General features: G+C 36.5%; 5 protein-coding genes across 7 annotated transcripts; 3 read left to right on the forward strand and 2 right to left on the reverse strand.

Moving 5' to 3' along the window:
- Positions 1-1006: 1006 nt before the first annotated feature.
- Positions 1007-2576, forward strand: LOC147552087 (uncharacterized). The gene is made up of 2 exons (XM_086671399.1): positions 1007-1150; positions 1564-2576. Exons 1-2 carry the CDS (start codon positions 1081-1083, stop codon positions 2355-2357), a joined length of 864 nt encoding a protein of 287 aa, XP_086527525.1. The 5' UTR covers positions 1007-1080; the 3' UTR covers positions 2358-2576.
- A 995-nt stretch (positions 2577-3571) lies between these two features.
- LOC147552088 (uncharacterized) lies at positions 3572-6952 on the forward strand. The gene is made up of 7 exons (XM_086667174.1): positions 3572-3606; positions 3699-4066; positions 4770-4949; positions 5381-5462; positions 5549-5656; positions 5804-5962; positions 6624-6952. The coding sequence occupies exons 2-7, from the start codon at positions 3815-3817 to the stop codon at positions 6818-6820; spliced, it is 978 nt and encodes a 325-aa protein (XP_086523300.1). The 5' UTR covers positions 3572-3606; positions 3699-3814; the 3' UTR covers positions 6821-6952.
- A 385-nt stretch (positions 6953-7337) lies between these two features.
- Positions 7338-11801, forward strand: LOC147552089 (beta-glucuronosyltransferase GlcAT14B-like). 3 transcript variants are annotated; one of them, XM_086667171.1, is made up of 5 exons: positions 7338-7640; positions 8078-9699; positions 10469-10544; positions 10649-10764; positions 11181-11801. In XM_086667171.1, exons 2-5 carry the CDS (start codon positions 9096-9098, stop codon positions 11696-11698), a joined length of 1314 nt encoding a protein of 437 aa, XP_086523297.1. In that variant the 5' UTR covers positions 7338-7640; positions 8078-9095; the 3' UTR covers positions 11699-11801. The 3 variants fall into 3 exon arrangements, with proteins under 3 accessions (XP_086523297.1, XP_086523298.1, XP_086523299.1); XM_086667172.1 differs by lacking the exon at positions 7338-7640 and having other exon boundaries at positions 8078-8408; positions 8732-9699; XM_086667173.1 differs by lacking the exon at positions 7338-7640 and having other exon boundaries at positions 8124-8432; positions 8732-9699.
- Positions 11802-13074: 1273 nt separating this feature from the next.
- On the reverse strand, positions 13075-13509 carry LOC147552090 (uncharacterized). Its single transcript, XM_086668609.1, has one exon. The coding sequence runs from the start codon at positions 13507-13509 to the stop codon at positions 13075-13077; it is 435 nt and encodes a 144-aa protein (XP_086524735.1).
- Positions 13510-15990: 2481 nt separating this feature from the next.
- Positions 15991-18631, reverse strand: LOC147552091 (uncharacterized). The gene is made up of 4 exons (XM_086671766.1): positions 18343-18631; positions 17699-17769; positions 16915-17004; positions 15991-16300 (listed from the first exon to the last, which is right to left on the reverse strand). Exons 1-4 carry the CDS (start codon positions 18461-18463, stop codon positions 16277-16279), a joined length of 306 nt encoding a protein of 101 aa, XP_086527892.1. The 5' UTR covers positions 18464-18631; the 3' UTR covers positions 15991-16276.
- Positions 18632-19133: the final 502 nt, after the last annotated feature.

The following is a 19133-nucleotide window of genomic DNA, read 5'->3' on the forward strand; positions in this document are numbered from 1 at the left end:
GACATCTCATACATTACGCTCTAAAAACTTTAAAAAATACTTAGAAGTTCTTGCAAAAAATTTGAGGGGTTGGAATTTTTGATTTAAAACTAAAAAAATCTAAAGTGGCACTTAGAATTTGAGTATTGCATTGGAGATGCTAACTACATCCCTAAGAGCATCTTCAATGCAACACTACCTCCAAACTTTAGAATACGGATTTTTTTAAAAAAATTTCTTTAAAATCTTCTCCAATGCAAAACTCAATTTGAATCTCTTAAATTGTGTAGCAACATTCGTTATAGAGATGATTACAAGGACATTATTTCTAAATCTGAAGAGTTCTCTTGAAAATCTGAAGAGTTCTCTTGAGGGTCTGTATGTGCCAACAAGGTTATTCAATTAATTCTTTAGTCAAAATATAAATTTGAGGGGTTTTGATGAATGTCTCATTGAAGAAATCTTTCAAATAGAACTAAATAATAAAATAGGAAATACACAATTTAAAAATCTACTTCTCACACTTGACACCTACGATTTAAAAACAAATTAGTGTTGCATTATAGATGCTCTAATTGCAATTAACATTCTAATTAGATTAATTACACATGAATCAATCAAACTACTTCACATAATCACATTAGTATTCTCTACCAAGGACAACTAGACCAGCAAGAAGTCTTCAAAAGGTAGAGGCAGCCCACCAAACAACATTTACAAGTAAACATTCTTTTAATAAGACTTACAAAAGTAACAAGTAATTCCTACTATCTATTTCCTCCTATTTGGAAACCAGAATGCTAAATTACAGTCAACGGCTACTTTTTTGTTTCTGCTTTTTCAAATGTTACCTCTTCTTCCATTAATCCGAAAGCAACGATAAAGATTCAGTAAACATCAAACTCTCCCATGTGATTTATACCTTCAAATCAGTGTTCAAATCTAAACCTTCATTAACAAATCAAAATGAAACAAACCCACTCTTCCAAACTAATATAAATTGATTTAGAGATGTTCATTTTCATTCACCACTTTTTTTTTAGCTTCATCATCTAGCTAATTCTTTTGAGTTCTCCCTAAAGAAACAGAGATATCAGAAATATGAAGCTTTTCAGAAACCAATTCATGGTGATCTATCTATTATTTATTGTGTCTGGGGTTGTTTGTAGAAGTAAGTAATTGAAAAATAACTTTTGTGTTTTTTCGTTTGAATACGATTAGTCTGTATAGCACTTACTTTGGTAAGACCACATTAGTCATTGTTATTTCATACGATCGACTCTTAATTTAGATTTATTTTACGTTTTTCTCAAATGGACTCAAAATCAGATTTAGTCAGTCATTCAAACGAGTAGAATAAAAAATAGTCGTTCTAAAAATGGCATCGAGTTAATCTAAATCTTGCTTTACATTTTGTAACTCAAATTTGTGTCGACGCCTTTTGAGGTGGGCTCGTGAAGCCTTCGCCAAGAACAAAACCACCACGTGACAGAAGCATACACCAAGTGACACTAAAGTAGAGAGATCGACGTTTTTGTAAGGCTATAGTACTAATGAACTTTCAATTTTACTTGTTACTTGCAGAAAGGATGCCAGATTGCAATGGAGCTGCTTGTTTAGATCCTCGGTTTATCGGTGGAGATAATATGGTCTTCTATTTTCATGGTAAAAGCAACGAGCATTTTAGTTTACTCTCTGATCCCAACCTTCAAATCAATGCTCGGTTCATTGGCCATCGACCCGATGGAAGAAATCGTGACTATACATGGATTCAAGCTTTAGGAATCATGTTTGATTCTCATACCTTCACTCTTGAAGCCAAGAAAGGACTCGCCAAATGGGATAACGAAGTAGATCAACTCGAACTCAATTACAATGGGAATCCATTGATCATACCAGAAGGTCATCTCTCTGAATGGAAATCACCAGAGCAAGATCTTAAAGTAGAAAGAATTTCCAACAAGAACAACATTAAAGTAACACTGCCAGAATTCGCGGAGATATCGATTAAGTTGGTCCCAATCAGTAAAGAAGATAACAAGATTCATAACTATAAGTTACCTTCAAATGACTGTTTTGCTCATTTGGAAGTACAATTCAAGTTCTTTAGTCTTTCACCTGATGTTGAAGGTGTTATTGGAAGAACTTACAGGCCAGATTTCAAGAATCCAGCCAAACCAGGAGTTGCAATGCCAGTAGTTGATGGTGAGGAAAAATACAGGACGACGTCGCTTCTTTCATCAGACTGTAAGTCTTGTATATTTTCTCCTGCCGGGGTAGTTCTGCCTGCGAAAGATGACTTATTAGTGATGGATTATGGCACATTGGATTGCTCTCGTGGTGCCAACGGCGGGAATGGTATAGTTTGCAAAAAGTGAATATTGTTCCATTTCGAAAGTTGGTTCTCTAGTACCTCGCATCATTTATAGCACATTTCGTAACTCGTAGATGTATATTCGACGTTTTTTTTTCATATGCCAATTTTGGCAATGTTATTTTACGTCTTTGTTTATCTGTAAATTGTAATTGGGCCACAAGCCCCACCGTAAAAAAAAAAAAAAAAAAAAAAAAAAGTGTTATGAAAATGTGTACATATATATTGTGATTTCTTCATACACCCCGTTTACAATTTCTTTTTTTTTTTTTTTTTTTTTTGAATTTCTCTATAAATAAACCAGGTTACAATATTCAGATCCAATACAAACTTAAAAAGTTCAATAAAGGGTGAAATGTAACTAATTATCAACTGAGAAGGGCTAAAACATAAATTTTAACTAACGGAGGGTAAAACTGATGCCGCCAACATGTGCGCGTCCTTATTATTGATTCTGGGGCAAAAGCTAATATCCAACCGTAGATTTTGTATACTTGACCGAATGCCGTTGATTTTGTCCGAGATTCTCCATGGGATTTCCGGATCAGCGGCCCCGATTAACTCCAATAAAACCCTACAATCCCCTTCGATTATAAAAGAGGTAAGCTGCCGTTCATTCGCTAGGGTTAATCCCATCTCAAACCCTGCAATTTCACTGTGAATAGGTGATATTGGTTCGATCAAGCTCGCTCTGGAACTCAAGATAACTCCATCCGAGTTTCTTAGCAAGGCAGCACAAGAAGCATGATCTTCTTTGAAAGATCCATCAAAGTTGATCTTCAGGACACCTACCGGAGGAGGCCTCCATCTATCATCTTGTTCCTGCTGGTTAGTAGAAGAAGGAGGAGTTTGTAGATGAACATACCTTAATTCTTCTCGAATACTCCAGCAACATCTGTTCAGATCTGGTGATATACTTTGAAAATGAAGGTTATTTCTTAATTTCCACCAGAACCACATCATGTAAGTAACCTTGTACCAATTTTCCATTCTAGAATTTTTATCATTAAGTATTACTTTAAGAGTATTTACAGGATCTTGTTTGATAAACTGTAGGTCCTCTATGGCTAATTTCTGGAGTAATCGATGATACAAAGGACACTCTCCAAAGAGGTGGTCTCTGGACTCTAAAGTACCCGAATCACAGAGCCTACAGTTCTGATTTATATGAGGGATCCGGACTCCTATATTGGTAAGTGGTCTCTGGACTCTAAAGTACCCGTTTACAATTTCTATGCACCCAACTCCCATGAGTTTTCTCAACAAAAAAAAAAAAAAAAAAACTCCCATGAGTTAATCCGAATTCAACTCCCATGAGTTTTCTAAAAAAAAAAACTCCCATGAGTTAATCCGAATTCACAGTTCCCATAACTAACCATTTCACCAAGGACTTTGTCTACTTCAGAGTACCAAAACCCTTTTCCGGCAGAATACCCGGCTGTTTTCGAATTTCCGGCAACAATGAAAGCAGTAGTAATCACTAGTCCCGGTGGTCCGGAAGTACTTCAGCTTCAAGAAGTTGAAAACCCTAAAATCAAAGATGATGAAGTTCTGATAAAGATCGAAGCATCGGCACTTAACAGAGCCGATACACTTCAGAGGAAAGGATCGTATCCACCACCTCAAGGTGCAAGTCCGTATCCTGGTTTAGAATGTTCTGGAATCATAGAACAAGTTGGAAAAGATGTTACCAGGTGGAAAGTTGGAGATCAGGTGATATAACATTTGTTAAATTTGTGTTATAATTGAATTTTGATTCTGAGCTTTTCAAAGTAGTTTTTGGGGAGAAAATCTGATTTGTTTGATGTTCTTTTCTGAAATTTTGTTTAATAGGAGTATTATTTAGAGGTCAGGAATGGGGAAATTACCTTAAGTTGTTCATTAATTACTTCAATTTAGTAGATAGAAACTAGGTGTACGTATCGAAATTATAGAATAAATTGTGAGAGTAGTCCCACATGGGAGAAGGGCCATCCGACAATGGAGAACATAATGTCTATGTCCTCCACGTTATCGGCTTAAACGCCACACGTGCTCCATGTCACCCGAAAAAGAAAAAAGTCACGTGTTAGGCTCAACGAACCTAACCGCGTGAGAATAGTCCCGCATGGGAGAAGGGGGTCTAACAACCAAGGATATAGACAAGATTGGATTATTTGATTAGATGATCAATTAGGGCAAACTTCATGGATGGATTTGTACTTGGATGAGGCTTGAAAGCACTGAATAAATCTAGACCACTTCGTTAAAAGGAAAAAAATACTTCAATTCCAGAGCAAGAAATCACCATCAGGCTTGCTTTCTGCAGATACCCACGATGCTCTTTTACGTTTATCTGTGTTTTCCTGATTCCCCACTTTGATTCTAGGTCTAAGTCTGCTATCTGTTTATTCCTGAAAGATTATGGTATTTTCAGGTGTGTGCTCTTCTTAGTGGAGGAGGGTATGCTGAAAAAGTAGCTGTTCCGGCCGGGCAAGTTCTTCCTGTTCCACCTGGTATTTCTCTGAAGGATGCAGCTAGCTTTCCTGAGGTTACATGTACTGTTTGGTCCACCGTTTTCATGATGAGCAAGCTATCTCCAGGAGAAACTTTCCTTGTAAAACCTTCTTGCTGTCTCTGACTTCTCTCCTTATTTTGATTGTGATAATCCCACCACTTAAAAAGAGAATGAATCCAATAGTTTCCTACCTAATGCTATAACAGTAAACGGTATTACTATTTCGTTTAGCTAATTGAATTTCAGAAAAGACCGAACTTTATAATTCACCCTGCCTTCTCTCTTATGCCATCAACTGTTTACAGTGAATGTATATAAACAATCAGTATGCTTGAAAGCTGTTGTTTGAAAAATATTTTTCCTGAGCATCAAATGATGCTGGACTTGCATGTATTTATGTGTCATTACTCATTTATTTATAGTTTCTACAATCCGTAGTTGCTTCAAAGTTTATCAAATCGTGGTTTATAACATGGGGTGATGTATAAGTGGAAAGCTAAACAAGTTGAACTAAAAACTACTGAATGTAGGTTCATGGTGGATCTAGTGGAATTGGCACCTTTGCTATTCAGATAGCTAAACATCAAGGAGTAAAAGTATTTGTCACAGCAGGTTCGCTTAGCTCTACTGCTGCATAACAACAGTCTTTGCTACCCACCTGAATCTTCATACTGATTTAGTTTATAAAATTAATTCAGGGAGCGAGGAGAAGTTAGCTTTTTGCAGGGACCTTGGAGCTGATGTTTGCATCAATTATAAGACCGAAGACTTCGTTACTCGGGTGAAGGAGGAAACGGGAGGCAAAGGTGTACTCCAGATATTTAGTTTTTAAAAATAACCCTTGAATGAGGATTTATCTCAAATAACACATTTTGTGGAGCTTATGCAGAATGTTTCTCATTTTTTTACTACTTCTAGTAGCTATGCTCAAACTTGAAAATGATCAATGGCAGGAGTTGATGTTATACTGGATAGTATTGGAGCACCTTACTTCCAACGAAATCTTAATAGCTTAAATGTTGATGGCCGACTCTTTCTCCTCGGATTCCAGGGTGGTACAGTTACAGAGGTCAATCTTGCATCTGTGCTCGTAAGACGTCTTACAGTGCTTGGTATGCATATCTGGAACTTCAGTTTTCGCACTAAATCAAATATCTCATATTAAACGAGTTCACATCTTCTATCAGAACAAATGAGGTTCTGTGTTCAGTCTAAGGCTGATAAAAATAGTCCCACATGAACATCTAGGTTCTATTCACTCATTTAATAAATAATAACCACATTTTGTCATTTTACCCAAGTATGTAATATCTAGTTTCTATCCACTCATTGCCAATTACTTTTGAGTTAAATGTCCACAAACTTAACAAGGTACCTGAGCTAGGTCCACATGTGACAGTTTCAACGGCCAAGTGTGATCCACATAACCCGACAAAAGACATGTGTTAGGCTCAAAGAACGACAAACATGAAGAGGCATATAAGAACAATCCCACATGCACACACGGTACACTTGTAACAAAAAATATATTAATATTTAGGTGAGTCATTGCCAATTAGTTTTGAGTTCAATTTCGACAAAGTTAACATTACACGCCTAGCTGAAATAGAGAAGCACCGATCCGCGATAAAAAGCATGTGAATTATGAAGTGGGTAAATGACAAGATTGTACCATCTTCCTTTCATAATCAACACCATAAAAATTAGCTAAAGAAAAGAGCATGTATAATTAGCTGATTTAGACATTTTGTCAATGAAATTCTGTTTATATAGGAGCGGGCTTGCGATCCAGAAGCGCTGAGAACAAAGCAGCAATTGTGAGCGAAGTTGAAAAGAATGTTTGGCCAGCAATTGCTGCAGGAAAAGTGAAGCCTGTGATTTACAAATCCTTTCCCATGTCTAAAGCAGCTGAAGCTCATCAATTGATGGAAAGTAGCAACCATATCGGAAAGATACTTCTCGATGCTTAAGCCCACACTTATAATAGCATTAGTTTCGATATAGGCTTGGGTATGTCAACTGCTTTCTTTCTAATAAACATATATTTTAACAGAAAATGTACCTTCATAAAACAGAAATGCATCTGCTGCTGTTTGAACAAATTCCATTTTTTTTTTGTCTGTTTATATAGATGGTGGAATTGATGTTGACCAGAGTGATCGTCTTTATTTTGCTTCATGTACTTTATAATTATGGGGGTCCTCTTAGAGTTAGACGGGAAAAGAATAACCGTATTGTATTAGTAAGGAAGTGCTAGAGACCTATCGACTACATTTTCTGACTCTAGTCAATTTGAATCAACTGAAAGATTTATGGGCTAAAAATTAATAGTAGCCTAACTTGAAAGATAATTTGAAATTATGGGTTAAAAGTTCATCAGTGGGCGCCTAATGGAGTGACAAAAGAGAGAAACAATAGTGGTGGTTAGAGGTTGAGGGTAGTGGTCGGAGGTAGGTGTAGAAAATGGGTGGAAATGAGAAATAAGAATTTTTTTTTCTTTTGAGAAATCGACTTCGATCTACGTTAGTCGCTACAATTTACTGATACATCATTAGATGTGATAAATATGATTAAACCGTGGATTCCACCTTCTTTGAGAATAAAACCTGAAATATCCAAGATTTTTTGAGTTTATGTTAACACTTTTGTAACCCAAATAAGAAAAAAATTTGTTGACTCAAAAAGTTTGATAAAATCAACAACTTACCCCCTTTTATTTTTACAAGAAGGGCAATTAAAACCTCAGTAGCTGTCAACTAAAATCACCAGAGAGAGAGAACCCGTTAGAGCGTCTCCAATGCAAAACTCAAAAAAATCTCTATTCGTCCTATTTGTCGAGTTCCAATTGAGATTTTCACTCATATGTGTCGAAAATAGAGATCCTCAATTCTTGTATGTCTCCAATGCAACACTCTAAACTCTTTTATTTTACTTACGTGTCATGGTTATTTTTGTAAAAAAATAATTAGTTATTTTAGAAATATACGAAGACTTGATTTCTATTGGTTGAAATTTAAATATTGATGAGTTGGACAATTAGAGATATCTCAAGAGGACACTCTGAAAATAGAGTGTCCTCTTGAGATATCTCTATTCCACTCTCGACACATCATCTTTGAGATCTTAGTTGAGTTTTGCATTGGAGATGATTTTTTAAGAAAACTCAGAAAATCCTATGTGGCCCGAGTTTCTAAGATTGAGTTTTGTATTGGAGATGCTCTCAGGAGTTGGAACTATACATAATGGAGAGAAACAAAACAGACAGTATTTTTCAGAAGTCAAAAGTGTTCATCAGGTTCACAGTGAACCCTAGAAAACTCAACTGTAATAAAATACTCATTAAAAGCTATCTCTTTTTAGTACTAAATTTATGTCATTATCAACTTCCTTTTCTCCTTCTTCATCATTTATGAACTCAACCCAAGTTTCTCCACCAAAACTCAACCTTCTGTTGCCCTAATTTTTCATTTTAGTACTACTCTGGATTCAATATGAACAAATTGCATCGATTTTCCTAAATTATCACCATTGATTATCTCGTTTCTTGAAGATCAGCAGGTTTCCCCCCTCTTTTTAGTAAAGGTTTTCATCAAATTCTTAATGTTTTAGTATTAAGAAATTTGTTTGTGTCATTTGAAATCTTCAGTTATACGAATGAGATCTGAAACTCCACATGGAAGGATTTTAATGTAGATAATGTCTTTTATTTGACCTAACTGCTTTTGTTTTTGTAGTTAAATACTAGTATTAAATTAAGAGTTTAATAGCTTGTAATGCAAGCATTAGTTGTTAATTGTTGCTGTTGCTTTAAGTATTTTCAAGATTAGAATCGAAACTGTTTGTCTATTCTCGATATCTGAATTTCTTCCTTCCTGTTTTAGGTCATGTTCTTGTTCTGCAACTTTTTTCAATAAGGTACTGTTCTAGATCTGGAAGATTTGAAATTTGGTCTTGGGTGTTTGTTTAATGAATTTGATGGTTTGGGCATTTTGTTGCTTTATCTGCTTTTGAGTTAGGGCATCTATAGTACTTGATTGAAGTCATTTTGATCTCAAGAATTTTATTCTGATATGTTGAATTTACCGAAAACTTGTTTCTTTTCGTAAAAGCAATTCAGCCTATTGGCTTATAAATGTTATTTATCCCTAAAAAGAAGCGGCTTTGGTTTTGTTACCGAAGCTCCTTGCTTCTTTTCTGTTGACCGGGGAAAACCTTGATATTGAGTAATTAGAAAAGAAAAATAAGATGAGGAGAAATGGATATTATCCTCATCCAGTAAGGCCTTTTAGTGATAGAAGGTGGATTCTTCCATTTTTTGGGAGCTTGCTCGTTTCAGTGTCTCTGTTTTTCGCGGTCTTTTTTGGTATTTTCTCATCGCCATATAGTGGGGACCCAATGTCCGCCGAGTATTCCCAATTTGGTAGAAGAGAGGATTCTAGTGATTATTTTGTAGAATCGGATTTTAAGTCATCATTTAAGTCAAACGAAGATTCAAGAAAGGAAGCTCCAAAGATAGCTTATCTTATTTCGGGGACGAAGGGGGATAGCCAGAGAATGAAAAGGACCTTGAAGGCGGTATACCATCCTAGGAATCAATATATTTTGCATTTGGATCTTGAAGCTCCTCCTCGTGAGCGAATAAATTTGACAATGTCCATTAAGGTTGATCCTATGTTTCGGGAAATGGAAAATGTGCGTGTGATGGCACAATCAAACTTGGTTACATATAGGGGACCTACTATGATTGCTTCTACTCTTCAAGCTGTTTCACTTCTATTGAAGGAAAGTGCAGAGTGGGACTGGTTTATAAATCTCAGTGCTTCGGATTATCCTCTTGTCACACAAGATGGTAAGTAATTGAACAGGTGATTTGTATAGCATTATGCTTTAAATGGTATATCTTTCATTCTGTTAATTTTTTTTATATGTTTTAGAGAACAAACTCACCTTTAAAATGAAACTTAAAAATGGTTCGAGTAGGAAGTTGCCCATAAGTTGACTGTTTTCATTGCATTTTGTTGTTCTTCAGCCTGTTTCTTATTTTCCACTGGAATATAGAAATAGATATGTAGATTCCTTGTATATCACTTTGTTCCGACTTCAGAATTGGCTATATGATGCCCTACTGAGGAAAACGTATATCATCTTTAGATTCTTTACTATGTACTATTATTTTTTTGAAGACCGTGACTTAGGAGTTAAGACCAAATACAAAACACTACATAACTTCTTCATTGTGTTCTGTGAGTGACTTTGTTGTTATATTTGATAAGTGTTTTAATTGCACGCCAGACCAAGATGACATTGTTAAATGGATGGTAATGCTATTGTTGACATCGTAGACTAGGAACCGAATCCAATTGATTTCAGAACCTGCCCTCTTACTTTTGGCCCAAGCCATGCACAACTGTATTAGCTGCATACTCACCAGGAATTGAACTTGGGTGTATAATGATATTTGATTATAGATATTGTCGATTTTAACAGTCATTTCCAGTAGTCTCAAGTGTAAAACCTAGGTTGCTCATTCTATTTGCCTGGGTAATTCTGTTATTATGCTCAATGGCTCCATTATATTTTTTTTCTGCACACTGAAAATATGACTGATTTTGATGCAGATCTGCTTCATGTTTTTTCAAATTTATCAAGAGATATCAATTTTATTGAGCATAGCGAACTTAAGGGTTGGAAAGTGTAAGTTCATTGTATGAAAGCCAGACATTTACTGCTGCTAGTGATCTGTAAATATCACCTTTAAAATTATTCTCTGCATAAACTAATTAAAAATGCTAATACAGTAATCTAAGAGCCAAACAAATCATCGTTGATCCGGGTCTTTATTTATCCAAGAAGGCCGATATATTTTTCACTACTCAACGTAGAGCGGTTCCAACGTCTTTCAAGTTATTCACAGGTACATTTTCTTAATTTTGTGTCTTTTATTATTCTCTAATCTAAATTAAAATGTAATTCACTTTAAGCTTCCGAAATTTATGTTGTATGTTGAGATGCCTATAACGTGGTTTCCAACGTGACTCTAGTGGAATATCATAGCTCAAGGTTAGTTAGGGTGGGAGTAACACCCGAAGGCCAAACCATTCACTCCAGTATGAACAAGCTCATGGGCACCCGAACTCTGAAGGTGGGTAATACCCACCCAGCCCATCTAAGTATAGACCTGTATTAAGCTGGATCACGCTAGACCCGAATTTAATAAGGAACACATTGGTGTTCCTGAATTTCAGAAGCAATCCTCCCAACTATTTTTGGCCGCAGTTCAAATGTGTTTGAATTTGCGATGTTTGATCTTTTTTCTCTTTCTCTATATAGGTTCAGCATGGGTAATGCTCACACGACATTTTCTTGAATTCTGTATATGGGGATGGGATAACCTTCCTCGGACACTTCTAATGTATTACACAAACTTTATATCGTCGCCAGAAGGCTACTTCCATACTGTTATCTGCAACACTGAAGAATTCCAGAAAACCGCTGTTAGCCATGACCTTCATTATATAGCCTGGGATATTCCTCCAAAGCAGCACCCACGTATGTTAACAATAAAAGATTTTAACAACATGGTTAAAAGTGGGGCCCCTTTTGCTAGGAAATTCGCCAAAAACGATCCAGTACTAGACAAGATAGATCGAGAACTACTGGGTCGAACTGAAGAAGGATTTGTTCCTGGTGCTTGGTGCATTGGAAGGTTAAACAATGGGGAAGATAGTTGTTCTTTGCGAGGGAATGTATCAATGTTTCAACCAGGCCCGGGTGCTGAAAGACTGAAGGGCCTGGTTCAGGAAATCTTATCTGAAAATTCTGATGACAAACGATGCATGTCTAATTGATATTTGATGTACAAAGTTCTACGAATTTGACCGAAAAGGGATCAACTACTAGATGTAAAATGTTGAGTATTTCATATGATTTCCAGCATAAGTTGATTTTTGATTGTTGTTTCCTTGTATAAAATATATTGTTCTCCCCACCCGTCTGCGAAAAAAGTAACAGCCGCCTATAGGAGTTTAAAAGTTCAACATCAACAAGCATCAGAGCATCTCCAATGCAAGACTCAATCTTAAAATCTTAAGTGCCACCTAGGACTTAAGAGTTTTTTTTGTGAAAAAACCTCTCCAATGCAAAACTCAATTGAGATCTTAAGATGATGTGGAAGCATTAAGTTTTAAGATGTCTCAACTAGAAACTCTATTTTTGAGATCTCTTTTAAGAGTCTTAAGTGTCCTAGTCATCAAATTTAATTTTTAGACTAATGGAAAGCCTTTCTTTCTCAACCACTTTTTCCTATTAAATGTATGTGTGACATGTGTATCTATTAGAGTTTTTTAGAGTGTTGCATTGGAGAATAACTTGGATTAGAAACACTCAAGTTAGCCACATAGAAAAGAGAATCTCAATTGAGACTCAACACATAAGCCAATTAGAGTTTTTTTTGAGTTTTGCATTGGAGATGCTCTCAAGAAGGGGAGTGTAATGGGTGAGCTTAGCTTTGGAGCAAGGTCAAAACCAATCTGGCGCTGCTGCTCGAACTTTTGGATTGCGCTTTCATAAGTACCCTCGTAAACAATGTCGCTTTATTGATAAATAGTCAGTATTATCTCCTTAGCTCCGAGAAGTTCAATTTGTTTGATAAGCATTCAAGTGATTTCAGGTGAGTTTGGTCGTGAACAAGACATAGGGTTTGTGGACTGTGGGCAGTCGACAACCTCAGGAACTCACCATTCCTCTATGTGGTTGAGACATTAACAGACATTATAGGTGACCCTTCATGGGTTGAGACATTAATGAACATGAATGGTACAAGTGATCCTTCATGTGGTTGACACATTGGTGGACATGATCAGGTACATTCTATGTGATCATTCTTTGAGACATTGGTGGACTTGATCAGTATGAGCATTCCCGATGGGATGTGGTACATTCTAAATGAAATAATTGGTCTTCTTCTTCCCTAAATATCCTTGTGAAGGATGCCATTATCAGTTCAAGAATTAGTAATGCAGAAAAAAAATTCAAGAACAATAAAGAATCTGCAAAATTTCATACATAAACCATTGCAGCTAAATGACCAACCTATTAAAGTCACAATTCATATCTAAGTAAGAATATGGAATCAAAATGACTTGCATAAAAGATGCAGTTCCTTCTCAAGTTACAGACAAGAAAAAGAATTAGATGTCATAAAAGAACAAAAAAGATAATCTCTTCAAAATTCAACCTCAGATGATTTGGGATATCCATCATACTCCAATTTCATTGATAGAGTGGCAGATATAGCTCTAAATTTCAATCTCAAACCACCCATAATTTCTTGTACAGACTCATTCTCAGGATCCAAAATTGGGTATTTTTCTATTAGTTCTTCCATCTGTTTGATGCTTTTCTGAACCCTAGAAGAGAAATAGTTTGGTTCAAATTTAATTGCCGAATTCCAAACGTCTATACAACCCTTATAAAACCCTAGTTCCTCACCAACCTCAAACCCTAGTTTTAGACCCACTTCTTTTCCCTCTTCTTTTCCTGAAACCAAACCATCATTATATCCTTCGTTAAAACCTTCCTGAAAGTGGGATTCTTCTAGATTTAGTGAAGAATCGAATATGTCTTCTATATGAGTTGGATTCAGAGATAGATTTTCCATAGCTACACAATGAGGTTAGAGACAGGGAGAGAACGGCAGTTCTTCAGTAGATTTAGTGAACAAGCCTATATGTACCGGGCTGAGAAAAGGGCACTAGAGCCCCCAACCTGCACAGACCCTCCCGTCCCTAAAGGGGTTCGTGGGTGCCCGATACCAGACTCACGCAAGGCTGTCTCGTGAGGTTGGCAATTCATAGCCGGGAGACGGATAGGATCTCACGTTCGGCTCCCACCGTGTGACACCCATTTACTACTTGCCCGACTACGGACCTGCCCGACATATCCATCCAACGACTTGGATATAATCTATGAATAATCTGTTGCAACGAGCCTCTGCAAGCCGTCATATTCTCTTCAAATCCTCAACCAAAGACCCTTCCGCTATTAATCCATTTTCAGAAATGGTATCTCTCCTATCACCTCTCGTCTTTGTCGTTGGGTTTATCTGTTTCAAACTCTAACACAAATTTGAAGCTTCTAATCTAAACGTCGATAATCGTTAGATCAAGTGATTCGTTTAAAGAATTTTAAAGTTCAACCAATTAAATAAAAAATTTCTATTTAGTTTTCTTTCTATTTTTTTTAAAAAACTGTCATTTTTCTAAAAAAAAAAAAACTTTTATCGAACAAATCTGTCTTTGATGTATTTGATCAAATGCATCTTTATCTTGTAATGTGTCCATTCAAACAAATGTGTTTGTTTTTTTTTTTTTTTTTTTTTTTGTTGAAACAACAAATGTGTTTGTTGATCTGTTTGATCAAATAGATATGACCTTGGGTCTATGATCAAACAAATCAGACCATCTATTTTAAAAACAATGTTATATTCTTCTGAATCTGTTTCTTTTATTTAGCAGATATGTCTTCGATCTGTTTGATCGAACACATCTCAATATTCTAATGTTTTCGATCAAACAGAATCTTGATGATGTTTAAAATTGACTTTAGATTATCACTCAAGTAATGAAAACTCAATGAACCAAACGGTGAACTTTTCTTTGTAATTCTAGGGACAAAACCTGCAAAAAAAACTACGAAACTTTTTAGACGATCAAGTTAGTAAGGTGTTTTTGGAGTGAAAGAATTGAATTTGAAGTATGATTTTAGAAGTAAAAACTTGCATGATTGATTTGGGCGAACTTGTTGTCTTCAGATAGACTCAGTTGACCAATTGTAGCGGCAGAGATGATGTAGTAGTGAAACACCGACTTAGATGAGACCATGCTCTGACGACTGTAAAAAGGATAAGTTTTCTCGTTTGTTTATCCTTCGTATTCGATAGATCTTCTGCAGGTTTTGTAATTGTATACATAAAGTTGGCTTTTGAACGCGTTTTAGCCTTTCAAGTTACCTAGATATGTTAATTTCTCTGCCACAGACCTTAGTTCAGGTCGGGGCTAGGTTGGGCAAACCTTGACTTGGATTCGCCTTCCCGTTTTTTTGAGGCAAGATGGGCTTAAGGGTCGAGATGACTTCCGCTCCTTACTGCTCCAGGACCCAGAGCAGAGTTCTGATCAAGGCTGATCTCGTTGGTTTTAGAGCCAGAGCATGGCTTAAGGTTCCTAAGAGACTCACTCGTTCCTACCCCTAGTTCTTCGTTTAGGTGACAACCCTTTCGGGTTCACCTCCCTAATGATTGAATACCAGTTGAATCGCTTGCTTCTTAGTCGTTTCGTTGACTTCTTGACCCGATCACAGATAACAAATATTTGGATCTTCAGGACTCCCCCACCTCCGTAGTCGAATAGTGAAAGACTTAAGAGTAGAAGAGTTTGTTGTCTCTTTCCTGTTCAAAATGAGTAAACAATTTGCAATAGTTACCCTAAGTTCATAAGGGCATACCTGTGGCTAAATCATTTTGTATTGAGGATGTCTTTTCCGTAGTTCTCCTTAGCCAATACTGTGATTTTTTAAATTCGAACGAGTTCTTCGAGAGTTGTCGAGTGATCTCTCTCTCCTTCTACTTCTCTTTCCTCTATGTTACGGGGAAGGGGAGGGCCCTTTGCCAGAACCCTCGTCTAGTTTTCCAGACGAAGAATCGTCTCATCGTGGTGATGGTAGAAAGTGTTGGACGTAGACTCGTAGTAGGAGGTGTTGGTGAACATAAAGATTACTGGGTAGAAGATAAATTTGACCAAAGTCTGCACGGCCAAGCCATACCTGTATTCCCTAAGCCCCCATCTTATCACCCACTAAAGTGCAACTGTGAGCTATAACTTTCAAATTTGAGAAGAAAATTATTTAAGATCTAATTTTCCTAGATAGGTAAATACATCTAGATTTATATTCCCAACCCTAGTTTGGTGATAGAACTTGGCTTTTGTTTTTTGTTTGTTGAGAAAGTCTTGGCTTCTTATGCCACCTTAACATACGCATTATAGTAATGCTTTTTCAGAAGTTCAAAAGCCTGTCTACCTTACCTTCCCCAATTATAACTATCCAAAATCTGTTGAAAGAAATTCTATAATCCATAAAATCCGTCTGAGCACACAAATGAAGCCAGCCCTCTTTACTTGGTTAACTGAGCAAAATATTTACCATCAGAATACAGCAAAGAAGTAGTTCATCATAGCAAAGTGATCATCAATAATATTTTCACTCATAATCACCGCAAAGCAGGCCTCGGGGAAGAAATACCCAAACTTCTGTTGTCTCAACAAAAGAAAATAAAGAAAGAAAAAACCTATCCTCTACTAGAGTTGTGAAGTTCTCAATTGCTTTATTTCCAGCGGCATCAAGAGATTAAAAACCACTCTCAAAACTCAACCTTAGTGAGATGTTTCGGCTGATTTCTGCAGAGAATAAGAGTACCCGTAGTATCAGAATTAACCAAGTATGGATGATGCCCAAATTGAGAACTAAGAGAAAAACTCCGTTATATACACAAGATTACAATATGTAAACCATCTGCACATAAAATGGTCAAGCAAACAAAAAGAGAGAGAGAGAAATGAACGCAAAAATCAGATGCTAACGATAGAATTACTTGGGTTGTACATTGTAGTGATTCCTTATTGGACAATCCTAACCACTCAAAGATGAGAGAAGTTAAAGAGTTCATTGGAGAGGTAGAATTGTCAAACATATTTAGACAGTATCACAGTTATCAACTCTGTTACTCAAATACCCGTTGGTAGAAGAGACAAGTGATTGCTGATCATGCTAGAGTTTATCTTTGTCAATTGTGAGAAAAGGATGAAAAAGAGGCCTCAAACGGGCCAACAAATAAATAAGAAACAACTCCACTCGGTTATTATATTGAAACGGGAATTAAGTTAGATGAGTATGATCAAGGCACTTCGAGTAACCACTAACATACTTTAAAGCGATGTCTTTATCCTGATGTTATTTATGAATTAAGTTAAAGCCAATAAGCATTTAGTAACGGAGCTAATTGTTCACATACCTCTTCCTTCTTCTCTTTCTTGCCCCCAGTGAAGAATTTGTAGCCACTATAGAAGAGTACTCCCCACCCAGTTAATGAAACAATCACAAACTGCAAATACAAACAATTGCTCAACTTCCAGGTCCCAATGGCTCCAAATCAACACAGTAGTAGTATGAGATAAATCACTTGGTATGAACATTACTCATTCGCAAATGAAGGGGCAATTCCACAAGAAACTAAGAACTGTAAAGAAAATGCTACAAGTTTCTACGTCCCCAAAGTACGTAAGAACTACACTGTCCATTGATATTTCATATTTGTTTAGCTCATGACAATTTTTTATTCTTTTACTAACTATTATATTGTATTAATATATCATTTGAAATCTTTGTAAGGGTTAGAAGTCGTATATTTTATGATAGAAGAGATCAACAATATAATTTATCCACCCCAGCACTTCGTAGATCTTTCCAGTGCAAGCCACTCGTAATGATCTTTCAGCAAGTACATTAATCCTAGACCATTTCCAATTCAATGAATGAAAAATACGTTCACGGGAATCCAGAGGCAACCAACTTTTACCATTACTTTAGTGATACAATTATGCAACTAATAAACAAAAATCAGAACGAGTTGTGTTTCGGATAAATAGACTCACGCAAATTTCGAAAATACAGCTCAATAATGTTGCTAATAAAATAGATTTTTATATCCTAAGAAAAATAAAGGGGTTTCAATATAACTATGTGTATAAGATGAATGATTAGCCTGTTCGAAATTGGAACTCTGAAGTATGACTTACATGCTCTTCCTTCCATTTAGATGGGCTCATCGGGTCCTGCCAGAAGTTCACCTTTGGTGGTCCATGATGATCTGTAATGTAAATGTTCAAGTCCATGATTCATAACCAAATATTTTTAAGCTAACATTCCGATATATGATATTCCGGTAAGCTAATAGCCAAGAGGAGCAAATCTATGGTTAAATTCATTACAAAATCCATGTCAACAAGGTATTATGATTCCATTGAACTCATTTTCGAACACCATGAATTATTACAATCTTGGCCAAGTTCATTAAGTAATTTGAGAGGGGCATTATAATTTGGGGGTCATAATTCTTTTCATTTGCTCAATGACCAATCATGGCAAATAATTCAGCATCCGGATTAGCCTTAAAACCCACTTTTTTTTTTCTGATTTGGCTACTAACAAAATCCTTCCTAAAGTTGTACCATTTACTGATTGTACCAGAAAATGAAACCCTAGATCTGAACCCAACATTCCTGATTTAGATTCAACTTTCTGCTTCTATGATATGATAATTCAAACATTAAGAAACATGAATCCATTTTTTTTTGCGGGAAAACATCAGGGAAATTCAAGAACCACGTGAAAGTGAAATATTTTTCTAAAAAAAGAATGGGGGGTTTGGATTTGTTTTCACCTCCACCACCGGCAAGACCACGTCTCTGGATGAGCTTTGAAGCTTGATTTGCTGCTAGGGTTCGAGATGAAACTCTAGTTACAGATGCTGCTTGACGAGCAACTGCCATCCATGCTGCCATTTTTACAGGTTAGAGTGAGAAACTGGAATAACTTGAGAGTAGACGCCAGGGAAGAAATTGAGGCGCCCCAATTACCTCCAATCGCCTTCATCGGCGGCGGCGATCATACCAGAATAGGGCCGGGTCGAAGCCCGTGGATACGTAAGCCTTCGATTGGGCCGGGACTGTAGGTACTAGGTAATGTGACAGTTAGATTTATCGGGCCCAAATCGTGCCTTCATATTTGTCCATCGTTCTTTTTTTTTTTTGTTGTTCTAATTTCTTGTTTTAATTTCTTCACAAGACCGTGATTTCATTAGTTAAATTTATAATTCAATATTATTTTCCTTCTTACTCTTCCTTTCAAAAGATTTTCCATCCTGACTTTTGTCTTTTTTAGTCGAAAAAACTTGTCGAAATGAGTAATCGGTCGGTTGTTGCCAACGACCTTCAACAAATTTTTTTTAAGTCTCTCTCTTCTTCTTTTCACCAACCAACCCACCACCACCAGCAATCCAGCATCATCTCTTTTTCTAGCTTCCTTTGAAGTTTAAGATGGAAGCTTCAATCAACGGAAATAAGAGAGAGAGAGAGAGAGGGATGTGATGGTCTTGATGATGGTGGTGGTGATGGGTGACGAGAGTAAGAAAAGAATTTAATAACATTTTTTTGTTAAAAGTCGCGGGCAACA

This window comes from Eschscholzia californica, unplaced genomic scaffold, assembly GCF_041429995.1.
Source record: "Eschscholzia californica isolate CP2 unplaced genomic scaffold, dmEscCali1.0.p SCAF_3, whole genome shotgun sequence".
Classification (NCBI taxonomy): domain Eukaryota; kingdom Viridiplantae; phylum Streptophyta; class Magnoliopsida; order Ranunculales; family Papaveraceae; genus Eschscholzia; species Eschscholzia californica.